Below are 20,806 nucleotides of genomic sequence, written 5' to 3'. Positions count from 1 at the left end.
AGCTCAGAGGGAAACATCAGACAGGTGTGCTGATTCTTCCACTGACACAGGACAGATCTGATAATGATGACACAAAAGTTCCCCAAAACAAACAAAGAGTTTTATTCTTTTTATCCAATCAAACATTTAGAAAACATTTAAAAAAATCATTGAAAAACAAAAGCAAAAACGATTACACACACAGACACACACACACACACACACACACACACACACAGACACACACACACACACACACACAGACACACACAGACACACAGAGACACACACACACACACACACACACAGACACACACAGACACACACACACACACACACACAGACACACACAGACACACACACACACAGACACACACACACACACACACAGACACACACACACACACACACACACACACACACAGTTTCTCTTACAGGAAGCAGGTTTGAGTGAAACTCTGAGTTTGTTAATCCTCAGATGAAGGAAACTCAGCTTTTGGTCCCAGTAAGAAGGATAACTTGAACAGGGTCAGTTACCATGGCAACAGATGACACACATCCAGAAAGCCATGACTTCTGATCTTTAGTACAAACATGTAAAGAGTGTGAAGGAGAGCATGTAGGAGGAAAAGGAATGAACAACGATGGTCTGTGGACGATCAGCAGCAGCTCAAACTGAGACCAGCAGAGGGCGCTGTCGGCTCATCTCAGTGCTTCTGTGCTCTGACCTCACCTGCTGCACCTGCTGCTGCCTAAGTGTGTCTGTGTGCACATCAGGCTGCTGAGCTCACAGTGAGTGGTTCCTGCTGTGTGACCACAGAAACCTGCCCACTCAGGCTCACATCCACGCTCTGTCACACAGACTCAGCTCTCACTACTGCTTCTGTCTGTGGCTCAGGGGTGCAGCGGGTCCACACCAATCAGAGACTGTGGATTGGCAGTCAGAGGACCTCTGTGCTAAAGAGCCTGCAGCCTCCATCAGTGTGAGAGTGTGTTAGAGTGCAGCACGGTGCACACAGTGTCTGTGTGCAAGTCTGAAACCTGCACAGGTGACAACAGGAAACTCAGAGTTACTGAACCTGCTTCCTGAGCAGATGTTACTGTGTGCACAGGTGACAGCTAACAGCTGTATTTTAAACAGACTAAAGCACAGGCAGCATGAAGAAGAGGAGCAGAGGAAGGATGAAGGTCCATCAGGCCCAGGGTGTCCTCAGCTTCCTGTCCAGAGACAAACATGATGTCAGCTCCTCACAGCAGCCCGTCTGATCTTAATGACCTTACAGTACCATAAGTAAAATGTGTTCACAGTAGATCACACACTCACAGTTAAAAATCACAAACTGCTCCTCAATAAAAGCAGAAGTATCAATAAAATAATAATATGCAACCATGAATTAATTAAAAGCTTGTCTGTACAGAAATGCCTTCAGCTGCTTTTTAAAGACACTCAGTGGATTCAGCGTAAACACAGCGGAGGAGACGACCTTGGTGCCGCTGCCTGAAAAGCACAATCCACTGGTGTTTTGAACAGAGTACGTGGGACCAACAGTGACCTCTGACCTGAAGGCCTAAGTGTTTATTCTAAAGAGCTCATCAGGGTGAGTGTGAGATTATAATATTATTTCATGCCATGTTATACCCCTAATTAAAGATTGTGAATTATTATGTAGTTTTAGTTTGCATTATTCTCCTGGATTAGAAGAAGCTGATAACTATTGCATTAGTTAGACTGATTTGCATTACATTAGACTGCTGATTTATTGTGAATGAATGATATTGTTTATGATGCATTATACTGCTGAGTTATAAGAAATACTGTTCGCAGAAAGTCTTCGCCTTATTTGTCTGATTAGAAGAGAACATACTGGAGTTTTCTGCCCCATCTCAGCAGGAGCAGATAAACAGGGAGCCAAGGTTGTAGCTTAGGCGCCGTGTGAGAGAAAGCATGTGAATGTTTAGGCTTTTATGATAAGGTGGGGGCCCCAGAGGCTATAAGAGTTTGAGCAATGCTCCACCATTTTGAGATCAGAGGCTGTCTGCATCAGTGTCCATCTCCCACGTGTGTGATCATTAAAATCATTGTTTGACTCAACCCGGCCGGACCAGTGTTGTTATTGTGGTTTTTCCTCTTGTATCCATCCCCAATATTTGAATCCGTAACATTGCTCAGCTAGCCTGCCTGTAGTCCAGCTGTTTCACTCACTGAAACATCTGAAGCTTTATCAAACCAAAAGTTCTCTTAAAGGAGCAGCTGAGATCAACCAAAATGGAAACATCTGGCCTCAGACTGCAGCAGCTGGGCTCCTTGTTGTGATAAAAAATAAAAGATATAAAGTCAATGTGACAGAGGTCGTACCATTTGCTTCATTTTGCTTTTTGCAGTGGAAAAGAAGTGGAACTAGAACCAAGAGCAGAACCAGAAGAACCACAGGAACCAGGCCTGCTATGAGTGCAGTGAGAAAGGAGGTGAGACCCTGAGGAGGTGATGAAGCAGTGTCAGCAGAAGAGTTCACAGGAGGAGTGGAGTCTGAGCTCCTGTGCTGAGGAGGATCTGCAGGAGAGATGATGCAGACGGTTCAATCATTTTATCAGCAGATCATGTCTGTAAACAGGAAGTGATGTCACTGTTCTGACCTCTGACCCTCAGAAAGCTCTGAGGAGACGATCCAAATGCTTCAGTAGCACAAGAGTAGAGACCTTCATCAGCCTGTTTGACCCTTCTGATGACGAGCTCTGCTGCTGTTCCAGCTCCAACATGACGTCCATTAAAGGAGAAATAAGCAGCAGCTGTGTCACCGCTCCTCTCTCTGCAACGCAGAGTGACATCACTTCCTGTCCACACAGGAAGTGCAGGAATCTCCAGGATCACACCTTTATCTGACAACAGAAACACAAACAGAGCAGAGTCAAGAGCTCCTCTCAGACGAGCTGCTTCCTGTCTGTATGAGCACCTCGCTGACTTCCACAGTGACAGTCTCACACTCTCAGCTCACTGACAGACATGTATCCAACATCTGGAAACATCTGCACAGAGACACAGCTGGAACATCTCCCTGTCTCTACCTGAAACACTGATGGACACTTCATCGCTCTGCTGTCCAGATGAGTTCTCACAGAAGTAATTTCCCCCTGAGGAGACGGAGTGATCCAGAACACAGGAGGAACCATGAACCCTCCCAAAGCCTGCAGCTGCTCCACAGTCCTCAGTGAGTCCTCCTCTGGTCCTCTTCACTGTCCATCCATCAGCTGTCTGTCCATCATTAACACAACTCAGAGACACTGAAGAAGATCCTCTGAAGACCTGCTGAAGGTTTGGACTGACAGACAGAGACACTGGAGGACACACACACACACACACACACACACGCACACGCACACGCACACACACACACAGTAAGTGTGTTTGTGTTCTTGTTGGAGTCTCACTGATGGTTTTCACTTCCATCTCCTCACCTGCAGAAACAGTCGGTGCAGACAGCAGCAGCACACACACACCTGCAACAGGAGGACAGAGTCAGTAAAGGTCAGAGGTCATTAGTTACTACGGACAAGTTACCCCTGGAACGGTCATCAGAGGGAATTTAGTATTTGCATGAGCCATTCTTCTTTCAAGCTCAGAAGTGTTGGATGTCATTTTATTGTGTAGTTTGTATTTTTTATATTAAGCTAGAAAGAGAATAATTTATCTTTCAAACTACAGCAGTTAGTCTCCTCATTAAAATAAAAACTTTATGCTGATGAATTTTGCGGTGAACAGTGTCTGTGCTGATCTTGACAGGACGTTTGGAGCTCCGCATTTTACGTGACTTTTACACACCAATTGCCTCGAGACTCGATGACTGTATTCTGTGACCGTATATGGTCTTATACTTCCGGGATGAGCTGCTGTGGTTACTAAATGTTTCCTCTGTGAAATAATTTCACTTAGAGCCGACTGTGGAAAATTTAGAATCTGTCTGTGGAGGTTCTCAGTCATCCAGTTTATTGACATCCAGCAACACGCTCAGACACGAACTGGTTCACCCGAAAGACAAAACTCCAAAACACAGACTGAACAATGTGGTGTTTGCTGTACAGTGCAGCGAGGAATGCTCAGACCTCTACATTGGAGAGACCAAACAGCCACTTCAAAAGCGCATGGCACAACACAGAAGAGCCACCTCCACAGGACAAGACTCAGCAGTCCATCTGCATGTAAAGGACAAAGGTCACTCTTTGAGGATGCCAATGTTCACATTTTGGACAGAGAGGACAGATGGTTTGAAAGAGGCAACATTTAGAATAAAATAGAATAAAAAAGATTTTTCCAAACCGACGTGTTATGATCCTGTTGCAGTTCTAGACTCGCATTCACTGAGCTCTTTAGAAAGATCCATTCTTTGACTAATGTTTCTAAAAGCAGTCTGCATGGCAGCTGCTGCGTTGTATACACCTGTGGTCATGAGATTAAAAACACCTGATTTCACTGATTAATGCTACTCAAACCCAGGCCAGCTGCTGTCAGCAATGCGAAATATGCCAACAGAGCTAAGCCTGCCCCGGGCTGCAATTAAGCACCAAAATTGGAGAAGGCATAGACAGGGGATAAGCTAACATATGAAACTGGAAATGACCGCCGTGTATTCAATTTATTTCAACAAAGTAACTTCTGATTACCACCTATATAAACAGTAACTGTAAAGGAATGCAGTTACCCATATTTTGTATTTTAAATACGTAACACCGGTACATGTATTCTTTTACTTCCCAACACTGGGCAGATGATATCATGGATAAATGAGTAGATGAACGTTTGACTCACCGAGGAGCAGAGAGGCAGACGGGGTCTTCATGGTGTCTGAATGCTTTAAGTCTGAGCAGCGTAGACGTCTTCAGCTTCACAACTTCCCTGTTAACACTTTCACTGCCTGAGCAAACGCTCCACTGATGAGAAGCACACCCACACAGTGGGTAAGTTTCAACAATATTTGCATTGTGTATTTACTCAGTTTGTATTTGTCTAATATGATATTTGTTTCATGATTGGAAATAATAAAAGTGACAAAGATGCACAGATTAGGAGAAAGATGGCCCTGCGAGGGAGTCTAATGTGTTCATAGTCTGAGTAAGAGTGTGTTATTGTAATTCATTAACTGTAAAGTGACCAGGGGACGGGCTGGAGGAATAAAGCTCATGTTCAGTAGTTCAACTTCACATGGACCGAAACTGCTCTGGTGCTGAGAGGTTCTGACCCTGATGGACTGCAGCCTCCTGCCTGAGGGAAGCAGCTCAGGAAGTTTCTCTCTGAGGGAGGGAGGTTGCGGAGGTCAGCAGTAATATGTCCTACCTCCGTCCTTGAAGCCCATGTGGAGGGAGAGCAGACTGCAGGTGATCATCTTTCAGTCTGCAGGTGGTGAGGATGGATTCACTGATGAAGGAGTAGTTGTAACATTGACCACAGGAAGTTCATTATATGCTGTGCTTTTGTGATGAGGGTGCTGATGATAGCGGTCACTCTGATCCTGGAGACAGACAACAACTGTTCAGAAAGACTTCAGTGTCTGATGGACTCTGTGTCTCTGTAGAGGCTGAAACATACACGTCCCTCTAGTTCTTCTACTTCTCTGTACAGTTGCTCACATTCATTCCAACACTTTCAGCAATCTGCCTCCAGGATTTCTCATATCTGTGAGTCTTTATATTCTTTATATTAAAACTCTGATTATTACTCTTCATCTTTGAAGTTCTCTCACTGATCGATTCAAAAAAAGGAGTCGACTGTATGGAACAGACCAATCACAATATTCAAAAACTGCGACAACACAACGAGGTTCACCTCAAGTTACAGCGCAGGAAACAGGACATCTCTCAGTAAGCTGTGTGGTTAGCATGTAGCTGTGCTATAGAGAAGAAGCAGAGGTAGAACTCCCATGAACCTTTGCAGACTGAAGGAGAGCCGTTAGCTTTTATTATTTAATCTTTATTTCCACAGGTAGTCCTGCTGAGACTCAGTGTCTCATTTCTAAGATAGACCTGGTTCACCTGAACGCTGGTGCTGTAGTTGGAGTGCAGCTGTTTAGCATCTCTCATTAGCTCATGACCACAGGTGGAGGTGGAGATACAGACTGACAGATTGTTGTGGGATTTCTCTTTAGCTTATTGTCCTTTAATGTATTGTCTTGATGAAATGCTTTCATGTTACTTAGTTTAGTACGTCTGGTTCACACCTCATTCACGCTGGGAAACAGACGGTGAGAAACTGGTGAATGTCTCCCAGGAGACGGAGACTTGACCCCAGAGTGGGGGAGATCCACACAGGTGATAGAGAGTTTTTCTGTTTAGAGCTAAGGTGTGAACTGCAACTGCCTTTTGTTCTGTGACTGTGTTTAAAGGGACCTGAACTGTTCATTGTCAGAGACGACTCTCAGTGCCCGCTGACTGACGTCTCTCCTCATGCATGAGAAATAAAGTGTTGGGTTTTAACTGCTCATCGTGTCTGCAGGCTTTGTTAATAAATTTCCACAACACAGATCGATGTTGCTTTCACACTCTCTCATTACTTAAATTGAATACCATCCATCCATCCATTCGCTTCCACTTATCCTTTTCAGGGTCGTGGGGGGCGCTGGAGCCTATCCCAGCTGTCATAGGGCGAAAGGCGGGGTACACCCTGGACAGGTCGCCAGTCTGTCGCAGGGCCAACACACAGGGACAGACAACCATTCGCACTCACATTCATTCGGACATTCACACCTAGTGACAAAAATTAAATTGAATACAATAATTAAAAAAACTCATTTTCTGCCGTTTCCAAACGTTTTCTACATTTTACACCTGAACACATGGTTTAGATGATCTTTGATCATAAATTCTAATGTCTTCTTATGTCCTCTCACTCACCTCTAGTCACTTCATATGATACCCCCAGAGCCCAGATTTGACCTCTTCTATGGCCCCAGAACCATTTTTTAACCTTTATGAAATACTTGTATTTCTCTGAAGCACCAGTGTCAGAAGTTTAATAGTTTTTCTTAGAAGGTCACAAAGACAGGTCATTAAAGACAAAGACAGTAGCAGATGATCTAAAGGGCAAACAGAGAAGAACAAAGACAGCAGCACGGATCTGAGCTGATCTTATCAAGACTGTCACGTACTGTGTGACAACAGCTCATCTCACCGAGGCGTGTACCTGCTTTCATAACGTGTGTTTAAATGTGCATGTTAATGATGCTTCAGCCTCAGCAGAAGTGACCGCAGAGACAGAGACTCAGATCTCTGACTGTGTAGTGGAAACATGAACCACAGCTGTGAGTGTGTGTGGTATTCAAGATGGCGCCGGTGAGGTCGGCTGCCGTCACGACTGCTCCGACCACTTTTTCTTTGTCTTTGTTTTTTAAGTTAGTTTTCAGAAAAAAAAAGTGTCGTACAGTTATTTCATTTTTAACCTTAATTTTTTATATTTTATTCCTTCCTAGTTAAATTTACCCTTTTTAATTTTTCATATTTATTTCCTATCTTATTCATAGCCTTTTCCTTTTTTTTTTTTTCTTTAGGTCACGAGCAGTTGTCCAAGCATTTCACTGCATATCGTACTGTGTATGACTGTGTACGTGACAAATAAAATTTGAATTTGAAACCGTCAGACTGTCACGAACACTGACAGACTGAGAGATTTAGCTCAGAGCACTGTGGTCTGCTAACATACATTATCACAGGACACTGAGATAATCAACCACTGTTAGCTCTTCTTATTAAAGTCTGTGAAGAAATAATGTTATCAGGTCTGAACCTCAAACTCTTGATTATCATCTGTTCTTTAACCCTGCACATGCCTTTGAGGATGAGCTCCTTTATTTTTTTTTGCTTTAAAGTCACAGGGCCCCCCATCCCCCAGCAGGGGCCTGACAGAGCCAGGGGCGGCCAGGCACTGTCAAGCAACCTCCTGGAGTGAGCCAGTACACACCTGAGCACCCAGCCCCAAACACCGAGAACCACCAATCTAAGTCACCCAATAATCAAACTGAAGGGGAGGCTGGAAGGTTACATTTCAGACTCTTTGAGAATTCTTCACATATCCAGCTCCAACACCTGTAATGGTCCCTGTGCCTGCTCAGCTGACTCGGTATGGCTACAAGTGTTTTGTTTATGTTTTGCTCCTCTCGCTCTCCTCCCACGCCCCCACGCTCTACCAGGGCGGAGTCATGGTGATTCCTGCCCCTGGCTCCGGCACCTGCGAACGATCCTCTAATCAACGCTTTCGCTACTTAAGGCGGCTGCTGGGAATGCTTCATTGCCGGATTATTGTGTCATCACTAGTCTCATGCTTGAGTTTCCGGTGTGCTGTGACTTAACCTGCTCTCTTCTCCCTGTGCCAGACTCGACCTGCCAGCTTGAGGATCGCCGCTAATGTGAGCGTGAGGCCAGTGTGAAAGAGCTGAGCCAGAGCGTTTGGAGGAGGATCGCTGTAGTGCTGACTCACCTGTTCAACATGCCAGAGGAAGCTCATATACACACGGAGCTCTGACAACATGACTCATGATATCAGCTCAGTGTAAAACATTTCAACAACTTCTTTAAGATGTTTGGCAAAAATGGTCTGTCACTTTTATCTAAAGGAGGCTTTTTTTATCACACATGCTAATATCACCCTTAAATTTGACCCAAAATGCACTTTGTGAAGGTGGATTCAAAAGATCAGGGTACCAACGTTCATATATGTATCTACATCACAGATATTAAATGTTTTCCCACTAGATCATGGATCTATGTCTGATGATATTGGTGCAGTTTCTAACAGAGCTTAAACATGTTTTTCAGGTCATAATTTAATAAAATGCTGGAACATAGTTAAAGCACCACATTTAGACCCACCTGTGTGCACTTGAAGGGCCTGACACTCTTTTCTACAGAGGCCACATCAGAGCAATAATATACTGGTTTACAGGGTCAGAGCGAGAGGAAGGATATTAATACAACTCTGAGCCTGTAGATGATAACATCCATTACTGTGTATCAGGGCTGGACTGGGACAAAAAATCAGCCCGGGCATTTTGACTAGAGACCGGCCCACCAGGTATTCTAGGAAAAACCATAAATCCTTTGAATGAAAACAAACGCTGTTGTCACAGTGATGTACACTGTCTTGTTGGTATATATGTATCAGTCTAATAAACTTAAACCTACACCATCCTCCCTATTCTGGTATTCTAAACCAGTAGTTCCCAAACTACCGTACGCGTACCCTCGGGGGTACGCAAGTGGCTGTAGGGGGTACGCGTGGGTTGGGGTTGGAGTGGGGATCAAAAGTTTTAAAAGCCGAAATTTGCGCTAATGCAGTTTTATTTGCCTGTCAAATACATGACTATATACCACCCTCTGGTGTTCAGCAAAAAAATAGCTCTGACAAAATACATGGGTGTGATTTGCCCAAATGACTGACACCTAACAGTTGAAGTTGCCTCCAAGCATTCAGTGCAGCGCGAAAATGGAGAAGTGGTTAACAAGAAAAAAAGGCCCTACCACAGAGACACCGGCCACAACAACCAATAAGCTCATATCTGAAGATGCATTTTCCAGTGATCGCACAGGTGATTGTTCAACAACAATGTGTTCGTCAGATTTGGATGCTAGCAGTGCTAGCAAGGCAAGGCAAGGCAAATTTAGTTGTATAGCACAATTCAACAACAAGGTGATTCAAAGTGCTTTACAGAGACATTAGAAACAAAAACAAATAAAAGGCATGATTTAAAATGATTAAAACAAACAAGCAAACAAACTAACTAATTAACAAACAAACTGCCACCAGAAGTTCTTAGGTGGCTGCCTCAAAACTGTTTTGCATGCTCCTGTGTTGCATACTGTTGTTGGAACGACAGTTGAGGCTCATCAGCGTCGCGTTTCTGGCACAGGTTGTGTTATTCACACCTGTTCGCGCGATCCGAACCCTTATCGTAAGGGGAGCTACCAGTCCCTCTGCGGACGAGCTACTTTCTATTTTAAATTCCCTGAATTTAAAATACTCTCTAGACCCAGTCTAGACCCAGCTGGTGAGCTACCCAGAGCTCTACAAACAAACAAACAAAACAGTATATAAAATCAAAACAGATAAAATCAGTAGTTAATGTAAGTTTTGAAATTTAAGCTTAAAGTGTGGATTTGGTGCTTTATTCAAATGCAGCTGAGAACAGGTGAGTCTTCAACCTGGATTTAAATAAACTGAGTGTTTCAGCTGATCTGAGGCTTTCTGGGAGTTTGTTCCAGATATAAGGAGCATAAAAGCTGAATGCAGCTTCTCCGTGTCTGGTTCTGACTCTGGGAAGTGATAAAAGACCGGATCCAGATGACCTGAGGGATCTGGAAGGTTCATACTGGGTCAGGAGGTCATTGATGTATTTTGGTCCTAAACCATTCAGAGCTTTATAGGCCAGCATCAGAACTTTAAAGTCTATCCTCTGACGGACAGGCAGCCAGTGTAAAGACCTCAGAGCTGGACTGATGTGGTCCACTTTTTTGGTCTTAGTGAGGACTCGAGCAGCAGAGTTCTGAATGAGCTGTAGTTGTCTGACTGATTTTTTAGGTAGACCTGTAAAGATGCTGTTACAGTAATCAAGCCTACTAAAGATGAATGCATGGACTAGTTTTTCCAGGTCCTGTTGAGACATCAGATCTTTTATCCTTGAAATATTCTTGAGGTGATAGTAAGCTGACTTTGTTATTGTCTTAATGTGTTTTTCTAAGTTTAGGTCTGCATCCATCACTACACCCAAATTTCTCGCCTGGTTTGTGGTTTTTAGGTGTATAGATTGAAGTTCTCTGGTGACCTGTAATCGTTTTTCTTTGGCGCCAAAGACTATTACCTCAGTTTTGTTTTTGTTTAGCTGGAGAAAATTGTGGCACAACCAGTCATTGATTTCCTCAATGCATTTACCAAGAGCCTGTACAGGGCCTCGGTCTCCTGGTGACATTGTGATATATATTTGTGTGTCATCTGCATAGCTGTGGTAGTTTATTTTGTTGTTCTTTATAATCTGTGCCAGTGGGAGCATGTAAATGTTAAACAGAAGGGGTCCCAAAATGTAAGCAGGGATGTATCTGTGGTTACTAGCCAAGTGGCTAGCATAGCTGGAGCCAGCCATGTGGAAAGTGATGAAGTGTCTGATGCGGAGCGTCAAAGTGGGAGAAAGCATGACAGCACGGACTGTAACACAACCTCATCAAAGAAGCGCAAATATGATGACAATTATATTTCGCTGGGGTTTACGTGTATAAATATTGGTGGATTTCCCCAGCCACAGTGTGTTATTTGTGCAAAAGTATTGTCTCAGAACTCAATGAAACCTTCACCTTTGCGCAGACATTTAGAGACAAATCATCCCCATTTGAAAAATAAACCAAGGGAATATTTTGAGCGACAGCTAAAATCACTTTCAACAAGTAAAACCTGCATTCAGGTGCCAGATCTTATGAATAAAAACAGACTACAAGCATCTTACATGGTCAGTTACAGAGTGGCTAAAAACAACAAACCCCACACTATTGTGGAGGACCTCATTCTCCCTGCTGCTTTAGATATGGTAGGGACAATGTTGGGGGAAAAGGCAAAAAAGACGATACAGTCCATTCCATCATCAAACAATACTGTCTTACGGCGCATCAATGCAATGTCAGAAAATGTTTTACAGCAGCTACTTCTGCGCATACGCCACAGTGAATTTTATGCAATACAGCTAGATGAGTCCACGGATGTGGCTGGCCTGGCGCATCTCCTCGTATATGTGCGCTACATTCATGAAGGAACCATCAAGGAGGACATGCTGTTCTGTAAACCACTGGAACAAAGGACAACTGCTGCAGATATTTTTCAAAAGCTGGACACATTCATGAACACACATGGACTCGTGTGGGACAGATGTGTTGGCATCTGTACTGATGGCGCACGGGCCATGACTGGGAGACACGGAGGTGTGGTTTCGCGTGTGCAAGCAGTCGCGCCAGATGCCTCCTGGGTACACTGCAGCATCCACCGAGAGGCTCTTGCTGCAAAGGGAATACCTGTCCGTTTGAAACATGTTTTGGACACGAGTGTAAAAATGGTTAACTTTGTGAAAGCCAGGCCGCTGAACTCCCGCTTATTTGCTGCGTTGTGCAATGAGATGGGCAGCGAGCATGAGACATTATTACTCCACACAGAGGTTCGCTGGCTATCTAGAGGGAAAGTGCTGACCCGTTTCTTTGAGTTGAGGGATGAACTTAAAGTTTTCTTCAGTAACCATCCCTTTGAGCTGTCTGAACATTTGCATGATGAAGAGTACCTTACCTGCCTGGCTTATCTGTGTGATATATTTTCTCGTCTGAACGAGCTCAATCTCGGATTACAAGGCGTTTCTGCAACTATATTCAATGTTCAAGATAAAGTTGAGGCCATGATAAAGAAGTTAAACCTTTGGAAGAACTGCTTGGATACAAACAACACTGAAGTCTTTCCTGTGCTGCATGATTTTCTGTGCTCTAATGATCTCACACTATCTAAAAGTGTAAAGCGCGAATGTAACGTGCACCTTGAGGAGCTGGCGGTGCAGTTACGCCGATACTTCCCAGAGACGGACGGCTCAAATGATTGGATACGTCACCCGTTCACCGCCGTGCCTACTTCGTTATCACCGTCTGACCAGGAGAGCCTAATTGAAATTGCCACAGATGGATCTCTAAAAGTTGAACACGCTCAAAAGAACCTGGCGGATTTCTGGATAGGGCTGCGCACTGAACAGCCCGCGCTGGCTAAGCGCGCTGTCAAGACTCTGATGCCTTTCGCCACCACATACTTATGCGAAAAGGGATTTTCTGCTTTAACAAACATGAAAACAAAATACAGAGCAAGACTTTGTGTGGAAAACGATTTAAGACTCAGCCTTTCCCAAATTGAGCCAAACATTGAAGAGCTGTGTGCCTCTGCTCAAGCACATCCATCACATTAAATAAAGTTCTGTTTAATGAAAGTTCATGGCCTTTAGGCTCTCGACAAAAAAGTGAATTCTAATAAATCCTTTGATACACTGCTAGTATTAAGTAGTAAAGTTTGTTATTAAAACTCTGTCATTACTAAAAAATATTGATAAATTCATTTGGTGGTGAGAAATAATCGACTGTGCAGTATTTATTTTTATGCATGCGATATTGCAATGTATTTATAGACACTAATTAAGAGTTGTTCGTAGTAGGGGGTATGCGGCTGAGGGTGACATGTCTCAAGGGGTACGTGGCTCGAAAAAGTTTGGGAAGCACTGTTCTAAACAGTACCAGAAAGTAGACTTCTGGTCGAGTTAACCTCCTGAACTATCTACAACACATGGTGAAAACCTGAAATTAAGACAGAAGACTAGAGGCGAGACATGATCATTACTGATTACTGATGACAGATTTAGATATATATAAACCATTCATTTGCCACATCAATAATGGCAACCTTTAAAAAGTGAAAGGAGACAGAAAGAATAAAAGAAATTTACACACAGTACTGGTACAGTATCTAGAAAATGTGGGAAAATACTGGCATCATATACAGTACTTAGCTACTTCTGAAGAAATTATGTTGGGACCCTAAAAAAAATTACTATGGGCAATAATGGATTTCTATACATTTTACATCAGATGAAAACGTTTGTTTTAAGATTCAGATTATTATTTGTTGAAGTGAGAAATTTTAAATGAGAATAAGAAAGTATTTCTTTGTGCCCCCCTCTCCCTGTTAATGCCCTACCTGCCCCCCTGGAAAAACTTTGCTAGACCCGCCCCTGCACAGTTACCAGCTGTCAGCTACTTAGAAAAGGATCCTGGTGTTATTGTCCTGATAAACTGAGCAGATATTTGAGGTTTACACAGCTACATTCTCGCCTGAAAACATGTTAAACATTTATTTTGTGACCCAGAAAGAATAATAAGAGTAATATTAAAACTAACTAGCTGCCGCCATTGTTGGAAACTGAGCTGGGCTGCGCTATGAATTCTCGGACAGTTTCTTCTTCTTCGGGGTTTAACGGCAGCTGGCATCCTTGTACATGCAGTGCTGCCATCTTCTGTTTCAGTCCGTTATTACACTCTTAAATCCTGCTATTATTCCTGCGTCTTTTGCGATCTTACAAAGCTTCAAACCACGCGTCGACTATTAAATCAGTCGTCGACGATTTTGATAGTCGACGCAATCGTAACTAGTCGACTAATCGTGGCAGCCCTAGTGAGAACCATGAAACTGTTTTTGATAGAAACCCAACAAAGAACAGATCCAGATGGGGGGACAAAATGGTTTCAGGACATTTCTCAAATAAAAATGATTTTATCTTCATCTGCTGTTCTTAATAAAGCCAAAATACAACATGTGCTACATTAAAAAACACATCAGTGAATGAAACTAAAGGAATCCGTCCCACCAGGTGCTAACACAGTCTCTTCCATCCTGAAAGTTAATTTTAACACCCTGTTCCTGCTCTAGGAGCTGAGCTCTCAGACTCTCAAGCCATGCAGCAGGTCATGGTTACATGTCCTGTACCCTTGATCACCTCTGCCTGTGATCCTCAGAGCCACTATCTTCACTAAACTAGACTCAGACATAATTATCATCTTGTATCACAGCAAGCGATTAACAGACACGCTGGTCCACAGTGTGGATTCTACGCTTTTAGGGGTGTGTATTGGTAAGAATCTGGCGATACAATATCTATCATAATACAGGGGAGACGATACGATATATTGCGATACTAAAAGCCAGACGATATTTGTGTTTAGGACTGAATTTAATTAAGAAAAATCACAGTAAACAGTCCAAACTGTTAAATGCTTGACATGAGCCATGTAAAACAAAAACACTCTCTAAGTTCAAAATGAGAGAAATTAACATCTGCCTTATGAGAAGTCATGTCAAATAAACAAATAAAAACTACTTTACTGAAATATCAACTATTTCTTTAACATGAAAAAAGGTAAACAATGTAACACTGAGGCCTTACTTACTAAGTACTATGATTGTAAAGTACTTATCCAAAAACTGCTCTATGAAGCATCAAAACAAAGCACTTTTCATGTGACCTTAACATCTCATTTACATATCTCTTTCCCAGATCTTCTGCTATGGCAGTCTTAATGTCCCTTACTGTCGGTGTATCATCAACACTTTCTTGTGCACCCATCACAAGCTTGGCATGAAGAGGAGCAATGATGGACAGGGTTGGCATACTCTCCTCTGACATCACCAGGGTGGCGTCCTTCATAGGCTTGAGTGCCCTGACAACTTCTTCTGCACATGTGATGTCAGACTCACTTAATGTGAAAATTAATTTTTCACTCTTCCTAACTTCTGCAGAAAGCAGAGCCGCACAGATGGCTGGTTGCGGTTCTAAAACTCGTTCTATCATCATAGGAGCTGTTCAATCTTGTAATTATGTCCGTGATGAATCTGTGAGCTGGTAGCTGAAGGAGGCACTGTTTCTGCTTCAACTGATTGCTGGCTGTGGTGCTGCGCCTGAAAAAGGCTGTTACACGTCGGATACTCCCGAGAAGTCGCACCACACATTGTATTTTCAGTGCTTTCTGTGAGGCGAGATTCAGACTGTGTGCAAAACATTGTATGTGCGTCATGCCTGCAAGTCTAGCCGCGAGAGCCATGTTTGGTGCATTATCGGTAACAACAACAAGGTCCTTTGCATTCAATCCCCATTCAGCCACAGCGTCAGTTAGTAACGCTGCAATGTGTTCACCTGTGTGACTGCCATGCATGTCTCGAGTTTGTAGTACATGAGACTGAAGGTTCCACTGGTCCGTTATGTGATGTGATGTAACAGTTATGTACGATTCAGTGGCTCTCGAAGTCCAAGCGTCGCATGTCAAAGCAACTGTCTCTGCCGAGCTGAGAGAGTCCAGCACTGTCGCTTTGACTTCTTGGTACAACTTTGGCAGAGCGATGTCTGTGATGTGTTGTCGGGAAGGAACGGTGTAACGGGGCTCCAGCATTTTAATCATATTACAAAATCCTTTATTCTCCACAACACTCAGAGGGCGCATGTCTTTGCAAATAAAAACAAGTACTGACTGCGTTATTTTTCTTGCACGAGCTGAAGTTGCTGGTAGTTAACTTCTTCAATTGTCCGTTTAGCGGGATCACCTCGTTTCGTTTTAAAATTAGCATTTGACGCTACATCGCTATGATGTCTACACACGTGTGTTCGTAAATTTGTGGTGTTACCCGAATATTTGACTCTGGCGGTGCAGATTTTACAGACTGCATAGCTCTTGTCATTGTCTTTACTGCCTTCTTTTGTCCTAAATCCAAAATAAGTCCACATATCAGCTTTGAAAGCTGCTGCGGCCGGTTGTATCCTCTCCTCTTTGGTCATCAGTTAGCTAGCACAATTGGCCACACATCCACTGTTCTATTTCGTTGGTTTTTAGCAAACTAGACGCTTCTACAGTTATTGCGAGACCTCGTTTTTCCATAACGTAAAGGCGGTAAAAACTGCAAACAAGTGGCCAGAGTTAAAATTGCAAAATACAAAAGAAATTCACAGTAAATGCATGTAATTTTTTAATTTAAAAAAATCGATAACACTGATTTTGAATATCGATTCAGTATCATTACACGAAATATCACAATATTTTAATGTATCGATATTTTCTTACATCCCTATACGCTTTGCCTCTCCTTAGTGTGAAATGGACACAAGTATTTAAGTTGCAGTACCAGCAGGGGGCGATTATTTATTCACACCCAACCAGTCGCTACTGGCAAAGGAATGTAGGAAGTACAGTCCAGGTTACAGAAAATTAAAAAAAAAAAAACTTACTTGAGTTTTTGATGCAGCTTTTTGATTGATGTAACTAGATTGTTTATGCATACTTTCATATGTTATGTCACCTTACTGTACTTGTATGCTGCTTTATTCCTGACCTATACTGTTCTTTAAATGTTCTTTTGTTTGACTACTGCTTTGTTCTTATACTTGTACATGACTCTTTGTTGATATGTCAAAATAAGCGCTGTATTGTTATATTGTTTGAGAATTTAAAATTTTTAAGAAGTACTGTCCAGGCACCTTCTTTGCCTGGTGAGATCGAGCTGGGTGTCTGATATGTCCTAGAATTGTCTTTATGTTGGTCGGAAATCAAATGTCTTCTTACTGCTGATACCGCAGCTTACTGCAACTTGTGAATGCGTGTCCATTTGACACTGCTGTGACACTGGATTGCTAAGGTAGCTACAACTCTCACAAAACTCTAAGAGACCAAAGATTAATTTAGGTGGTCTGTTTTTTTAAACACGTATCTCTTTAAGCGTAAACTGCCAGTGGCAACAGCACACAGTCAGACACAGTAGTGGATGGTGGTTTTAGCAGGGGATCACCGGTGTGTCTATGGAGCAAACCCAAAAACATACAAGGGAGAGACAGAACTGAATCTTTATTTTGGGTCTGATGACAAAATAGAAAATAAGAAAAGGCGAAACAAAGTTGACACTAAACTAAAACCTAAATTGGAAAAAAGTAACACTAACTATGAAACTGCACAGGAACACGCAAAACCATAAGTGTGAAACAATCCAAACATGCAACAGTGGGAAGCAAAATCTCTGTGAACTGACATGAAGACAGACGGCCCAACAGAGGACTTAAATACACAGAAGGTTAATGAGGGAAGTGGAAACGCCTGAGGAGACACAGCTGACACAAATGATCATGATGCTGCTGGAAAAAGTAAGTCATTTGAGGCTGTACCCAATTCAGCGACCGCACGCTTCGGAGTACGCGCAGTTCGCGTACTACGTACGGCACGTACGAGGAAGTACGACAAGTGCGGAAGTGAGGAGAAGGGTCTGGCTGCAGCCAGGTGCTCTTGAAATTAGAGGGGATTTACGCACAGTGGTAAATTCCCACAGTCTGCGCTTTGTGCTTGTAGTGTGTGTAGTTTTTGTTTTATACAGTTGTCAGTCAGGCATCTAATTAGGAAGAAAATTACACTCCAAAAGATAAAAACAACCCAGGCATAAGCCCAGTAAGCCAGGCAAGAAATTTATACTAGGGGAACATTCCCCCCCCCAGCCCGTGGATATTTAGGGTACAGCAACATTGTTGATTATAAGCCAGTAGGAGACACAGGCTCCACTTCTTAGGTGTTTAAATGTCACAAACGAGGATAGACCTATCTCCATTCTAACTTTTTTGAAAAGGTGTATTACACTTCAGCATCCAGATCCACCACTGATAATACTGAAATAGCACTGAAAGACGATCAAAACCAGTACATAATTGTAACCCAAAGGACCTGACACGACTCAGAAGCTCACAGTTTGGTTTTTATTTTGTGACAGTGTCTGTGGCTTTTCCCTGCACCCTTCAGCATTTTGCAGTGCTCACTGCTCCGGTCTGCACTGGCTCTCTGCTCCTGCAGCTCTATCCTCCTCCTCTCCGGCCTAGCTGCTCTTGAAATAGTGAAGGCTGGTTTTCACAGCCAACGAGCATCATTTAGTCTAGGCATGACTAAATGATGCTCGTTGGCTGTGAAAACCAGCCTTCACTAGCATCAATGTATATTTTGTAGATTATTTAAATTTCCAGTACTGTTGCTTAACCGTGTAAGACCCAACCCATCAAAAAATGCCAGTTTACCTTTCGCAGCCTCGCTGTTCGTGGATTTTTTTGTGTGCAATTTTGCATGCTGCTTTTTTTTTTAAAAAGAGCGCAGTGTCCTGATTGGCTGTAGACCATTGTCAATCAGTTTTGTGCCATGTCTCCTGTACAGTACAGAATGTGTTCAGCTTGTTAAATTTACATAAAATTCTCTGCGACCTGCTGGAGTGGGGGGGCTAGGAGGAGGAGTTGGCCGTCTGACTGCGGTCTGGAGTGTGGGGCCTCCAAGCTGCTGCGGAGTCGGGGCGGTCTGCCTCTCCCCACCGCAGGGAAAAGGGTAACACCACCTGGGTCTGGGTGCAGTTCCCCCCTCCAGCGTCTCTTTATGTCTGTCTCCACGTTGGTTGAGTGTGGAGTAAGTGCATATGAGAGCATGAGGGTGGGAATGGATGTTTGTGTCTGTGTGTGCCTGTATGTCTGTGTCTATATGTCAGGTTGGGTATCAGACGCCACCTCTCTGGGGACATCTCAGGCCCTCCAAGGTTTGGAGGCCTATCTCCCCCCACCACCACTTCCCCTGCCAGTGGCGGACCCCCTCAGACATCGGTGCGTTGGTGGTTCTTTGTGTCTGGGGATGGGCGTCCAGGTACACGCCGGCTCACTCCTTGGCGGCTGCTTATCGGGGCCTGGAGCCTGGGGCTCGCTCGGGCCACTTCGGAGGTGGGGTGCCCCCGGCCTCTCGGCGATCGTGGCTCAAGAGTTGGGTGTTCGCCTTGTAATCGGAAGGTTGCCGGTTCGAGTCCCGGCTTGGACAGTCTCGGTCGTTCTTTCCTTGGGCAAGACACTTCACCCGTTGCCTACTGGTGGTGGTCAGAGGGCCCGGTGGCGCCAGTGTCCGGCAGCCTCGCCTCTGTCAGTGCGCCCCAGGGTGGCTGTGGCTACAATGTAGCTGCCATCACCAGTGTGTGAATGTGTGTGTGAATGTGTGGATGACTGGATATGTAAAGCGCTTTGGGGTCCTTAGGGACTAGTAAAAGTGCTATATAAATACAGGCCATTTACCATTCACCATTTTAAAAAAACAAGCGCGTCCATGCTCACAGGTGTACACACGGGTGATCACACCCACAAACTACACCCTTTTTGGCTCCTACCTCAAAGCACACTGTGTTCTGTTGATCTTATGTGCTGCACAATAATGTTTAATATTTAGTATTTACTGTTATATTCCCATATATCATTGTGATGTTGTTTATTCTATTACTCTTGTTCTCTTCAGCTTGTTTTCTTTTTTCTTTCTCAACAGGTGATCCAGGTGATTGATATATGCATTTTTTTTCTTTTTTTTTTTCTGCCCATTCTGTTGGTTTTTGTTTTTTGCCCTTCTCCCCCGTCCCTCTTCTCAGCTGTTTCTCTTTCCCTCTTTCTTTCTCCCCTTCTTTCCTCCAGTCAAGTCTGTCCCGTATTCATTAAGTGAAAATAAAATAAACAATAAAAGGTGAATCAAATGGACCATTACGGCAAGGCTGGGATGGTCCATTTGGTAAAGTAAATCCGTTGGGCATCTTTCTTTGCCTTTAGACAATAATTCTGATGCAAAAGAGCCAAACGGGACAGGCAAAAAAAAAAGAAAAAGTTTTTTACATAAATCGTCATTCACTAGCAGCGTGACTGTGAAGTGCTGCACTGTATGTTTCTAAGTTTTCTCCCCAACAAACACAACAATGTTGATGAATTCAATGGGGAGCCAATGCAGCTGTATTAGCAACGGTTTTTAGATGTGAGTATTTAGATGTTTTGGACAGAAGCCTTGCTGCAGTGTTTTGGACAATGTGCAAGTGGATCTGGAGTGGATGTGAACACCATCAGGGTGGGACAGCTGCTGTTCATTAAATGGTGTTCAGTGCAGTTATTGCATATATTTTATTAGGATCTAAAAAAGCTGAATCTCAACATAATTTGTGAAAATCTTATCATGTTAGCTTCAAAATTTGCAACCATAATTCCTGCAAAGGGAGAGGCAGCAAAACCAGAAAAACAGCTGCAGGTAGAGGCGGAGCAACACCTCAAATACAAGAAATTCAACATCATTTTCAAGAAGTGAAAGTGTGAGAGAGCAGCAGCAGAGCTGCAGTCGAGTCCTGTTTGTCTCTAAAAGAAGATTCACTGGAGTCCATCAGGTTTCTCTCAGCAACAGTGGTGAGTGCAGCTGATCACACTTCCTTTTCCACACAAATCTT

The 20,806-nt window shown here is 43.4% G+C and overlaps 1 protein-coding gene across 2 annotated transcripts; it reads right to left on the bottom strand.

Moving 5' to 3' along the window:
- Positions 1-302: 302 nt before the first annotated feature.
- LOC146578011 (uncharacterized) lies at positions 303-5,375 on the bottom strand. 2 transcript variants are annotated; one of them, XM_085256876.1, is made up of 7 exons: positions 5,306-5,375; positions 4,781-4,902; positions 3,433-3,474; positions 3,043-3,312; positions 2,614-2,856; positions 2,336-2,530; positions 303-1,197 (listed from the first exon to the last, which is right to left on the bottom strand). In XM_085256876.1, the coding sequence occupies exons 2-7, from the start codon at positions 4,809-4,811 to the stop codon at positions 1,190-1,192; spliced, it is 789 nt and encodes a 262-aa protein (XP_085113002.1). In that variant the 5' UTR covers positions 4,812-4,902; positions 5,306-5,375; the 3' UTR covers positions 303-1,189. The 2 variants fall into 2 exon arrangements, with proteins under 2 accessions (XP_085113002.1, XP_085113010.1); XM_085256884.1 differs by lacking the exon at positions 5,306-5,375 and adding an exon at positions 5,113-5,202.
- Between the last annotated feature and the right edge of the window lie 15,431 nt (positions 5,376-20,806).

This window comes from Mchenga conophoros, linkage group LG3, assembly GCF_057382185.1.
Source record: "Mchenga conophoros isolate Kocher_MC1m ecotype Shallow Benthic linkage group LG3, M_conophoros_male_GT1.1, whole genome shotgun sequence".
Taxonomy (NCBI): Eukaryota; Metazoa; Chordata; class Actinopteri; order Cichliformes; family Cichlidae; genus Mchenga; species Mchenga conophoros.
This window is presented reverse-complemented; position numbering and strand designations above follow the sequence as displayed.

Bases quoted from the DNA above. Each gene is read 5' to 3' on its own strand.
- LOC146578011 (XM_085256876.1), bottom strand. From the start codon at position 4,811: ATGAAGACCCCGTCTGCCTCTCTGCTCCTCG. The intron at 3,475-4,780 runs GTGAGTCAAACG...CTCCTGTTGCAG, and splicing joins GTCTGCCTCTCTGCTCCTCG to GTGTGTGTGTGCTGCTGCTG. The intron at 3,313-3,432 runs GTGAGGAGATGG...TGTGTCCTCCAG, and splicing joins TGCACCGACTGTTTCTGCAG to TGTCTCTGTCTGTCAGTCCA.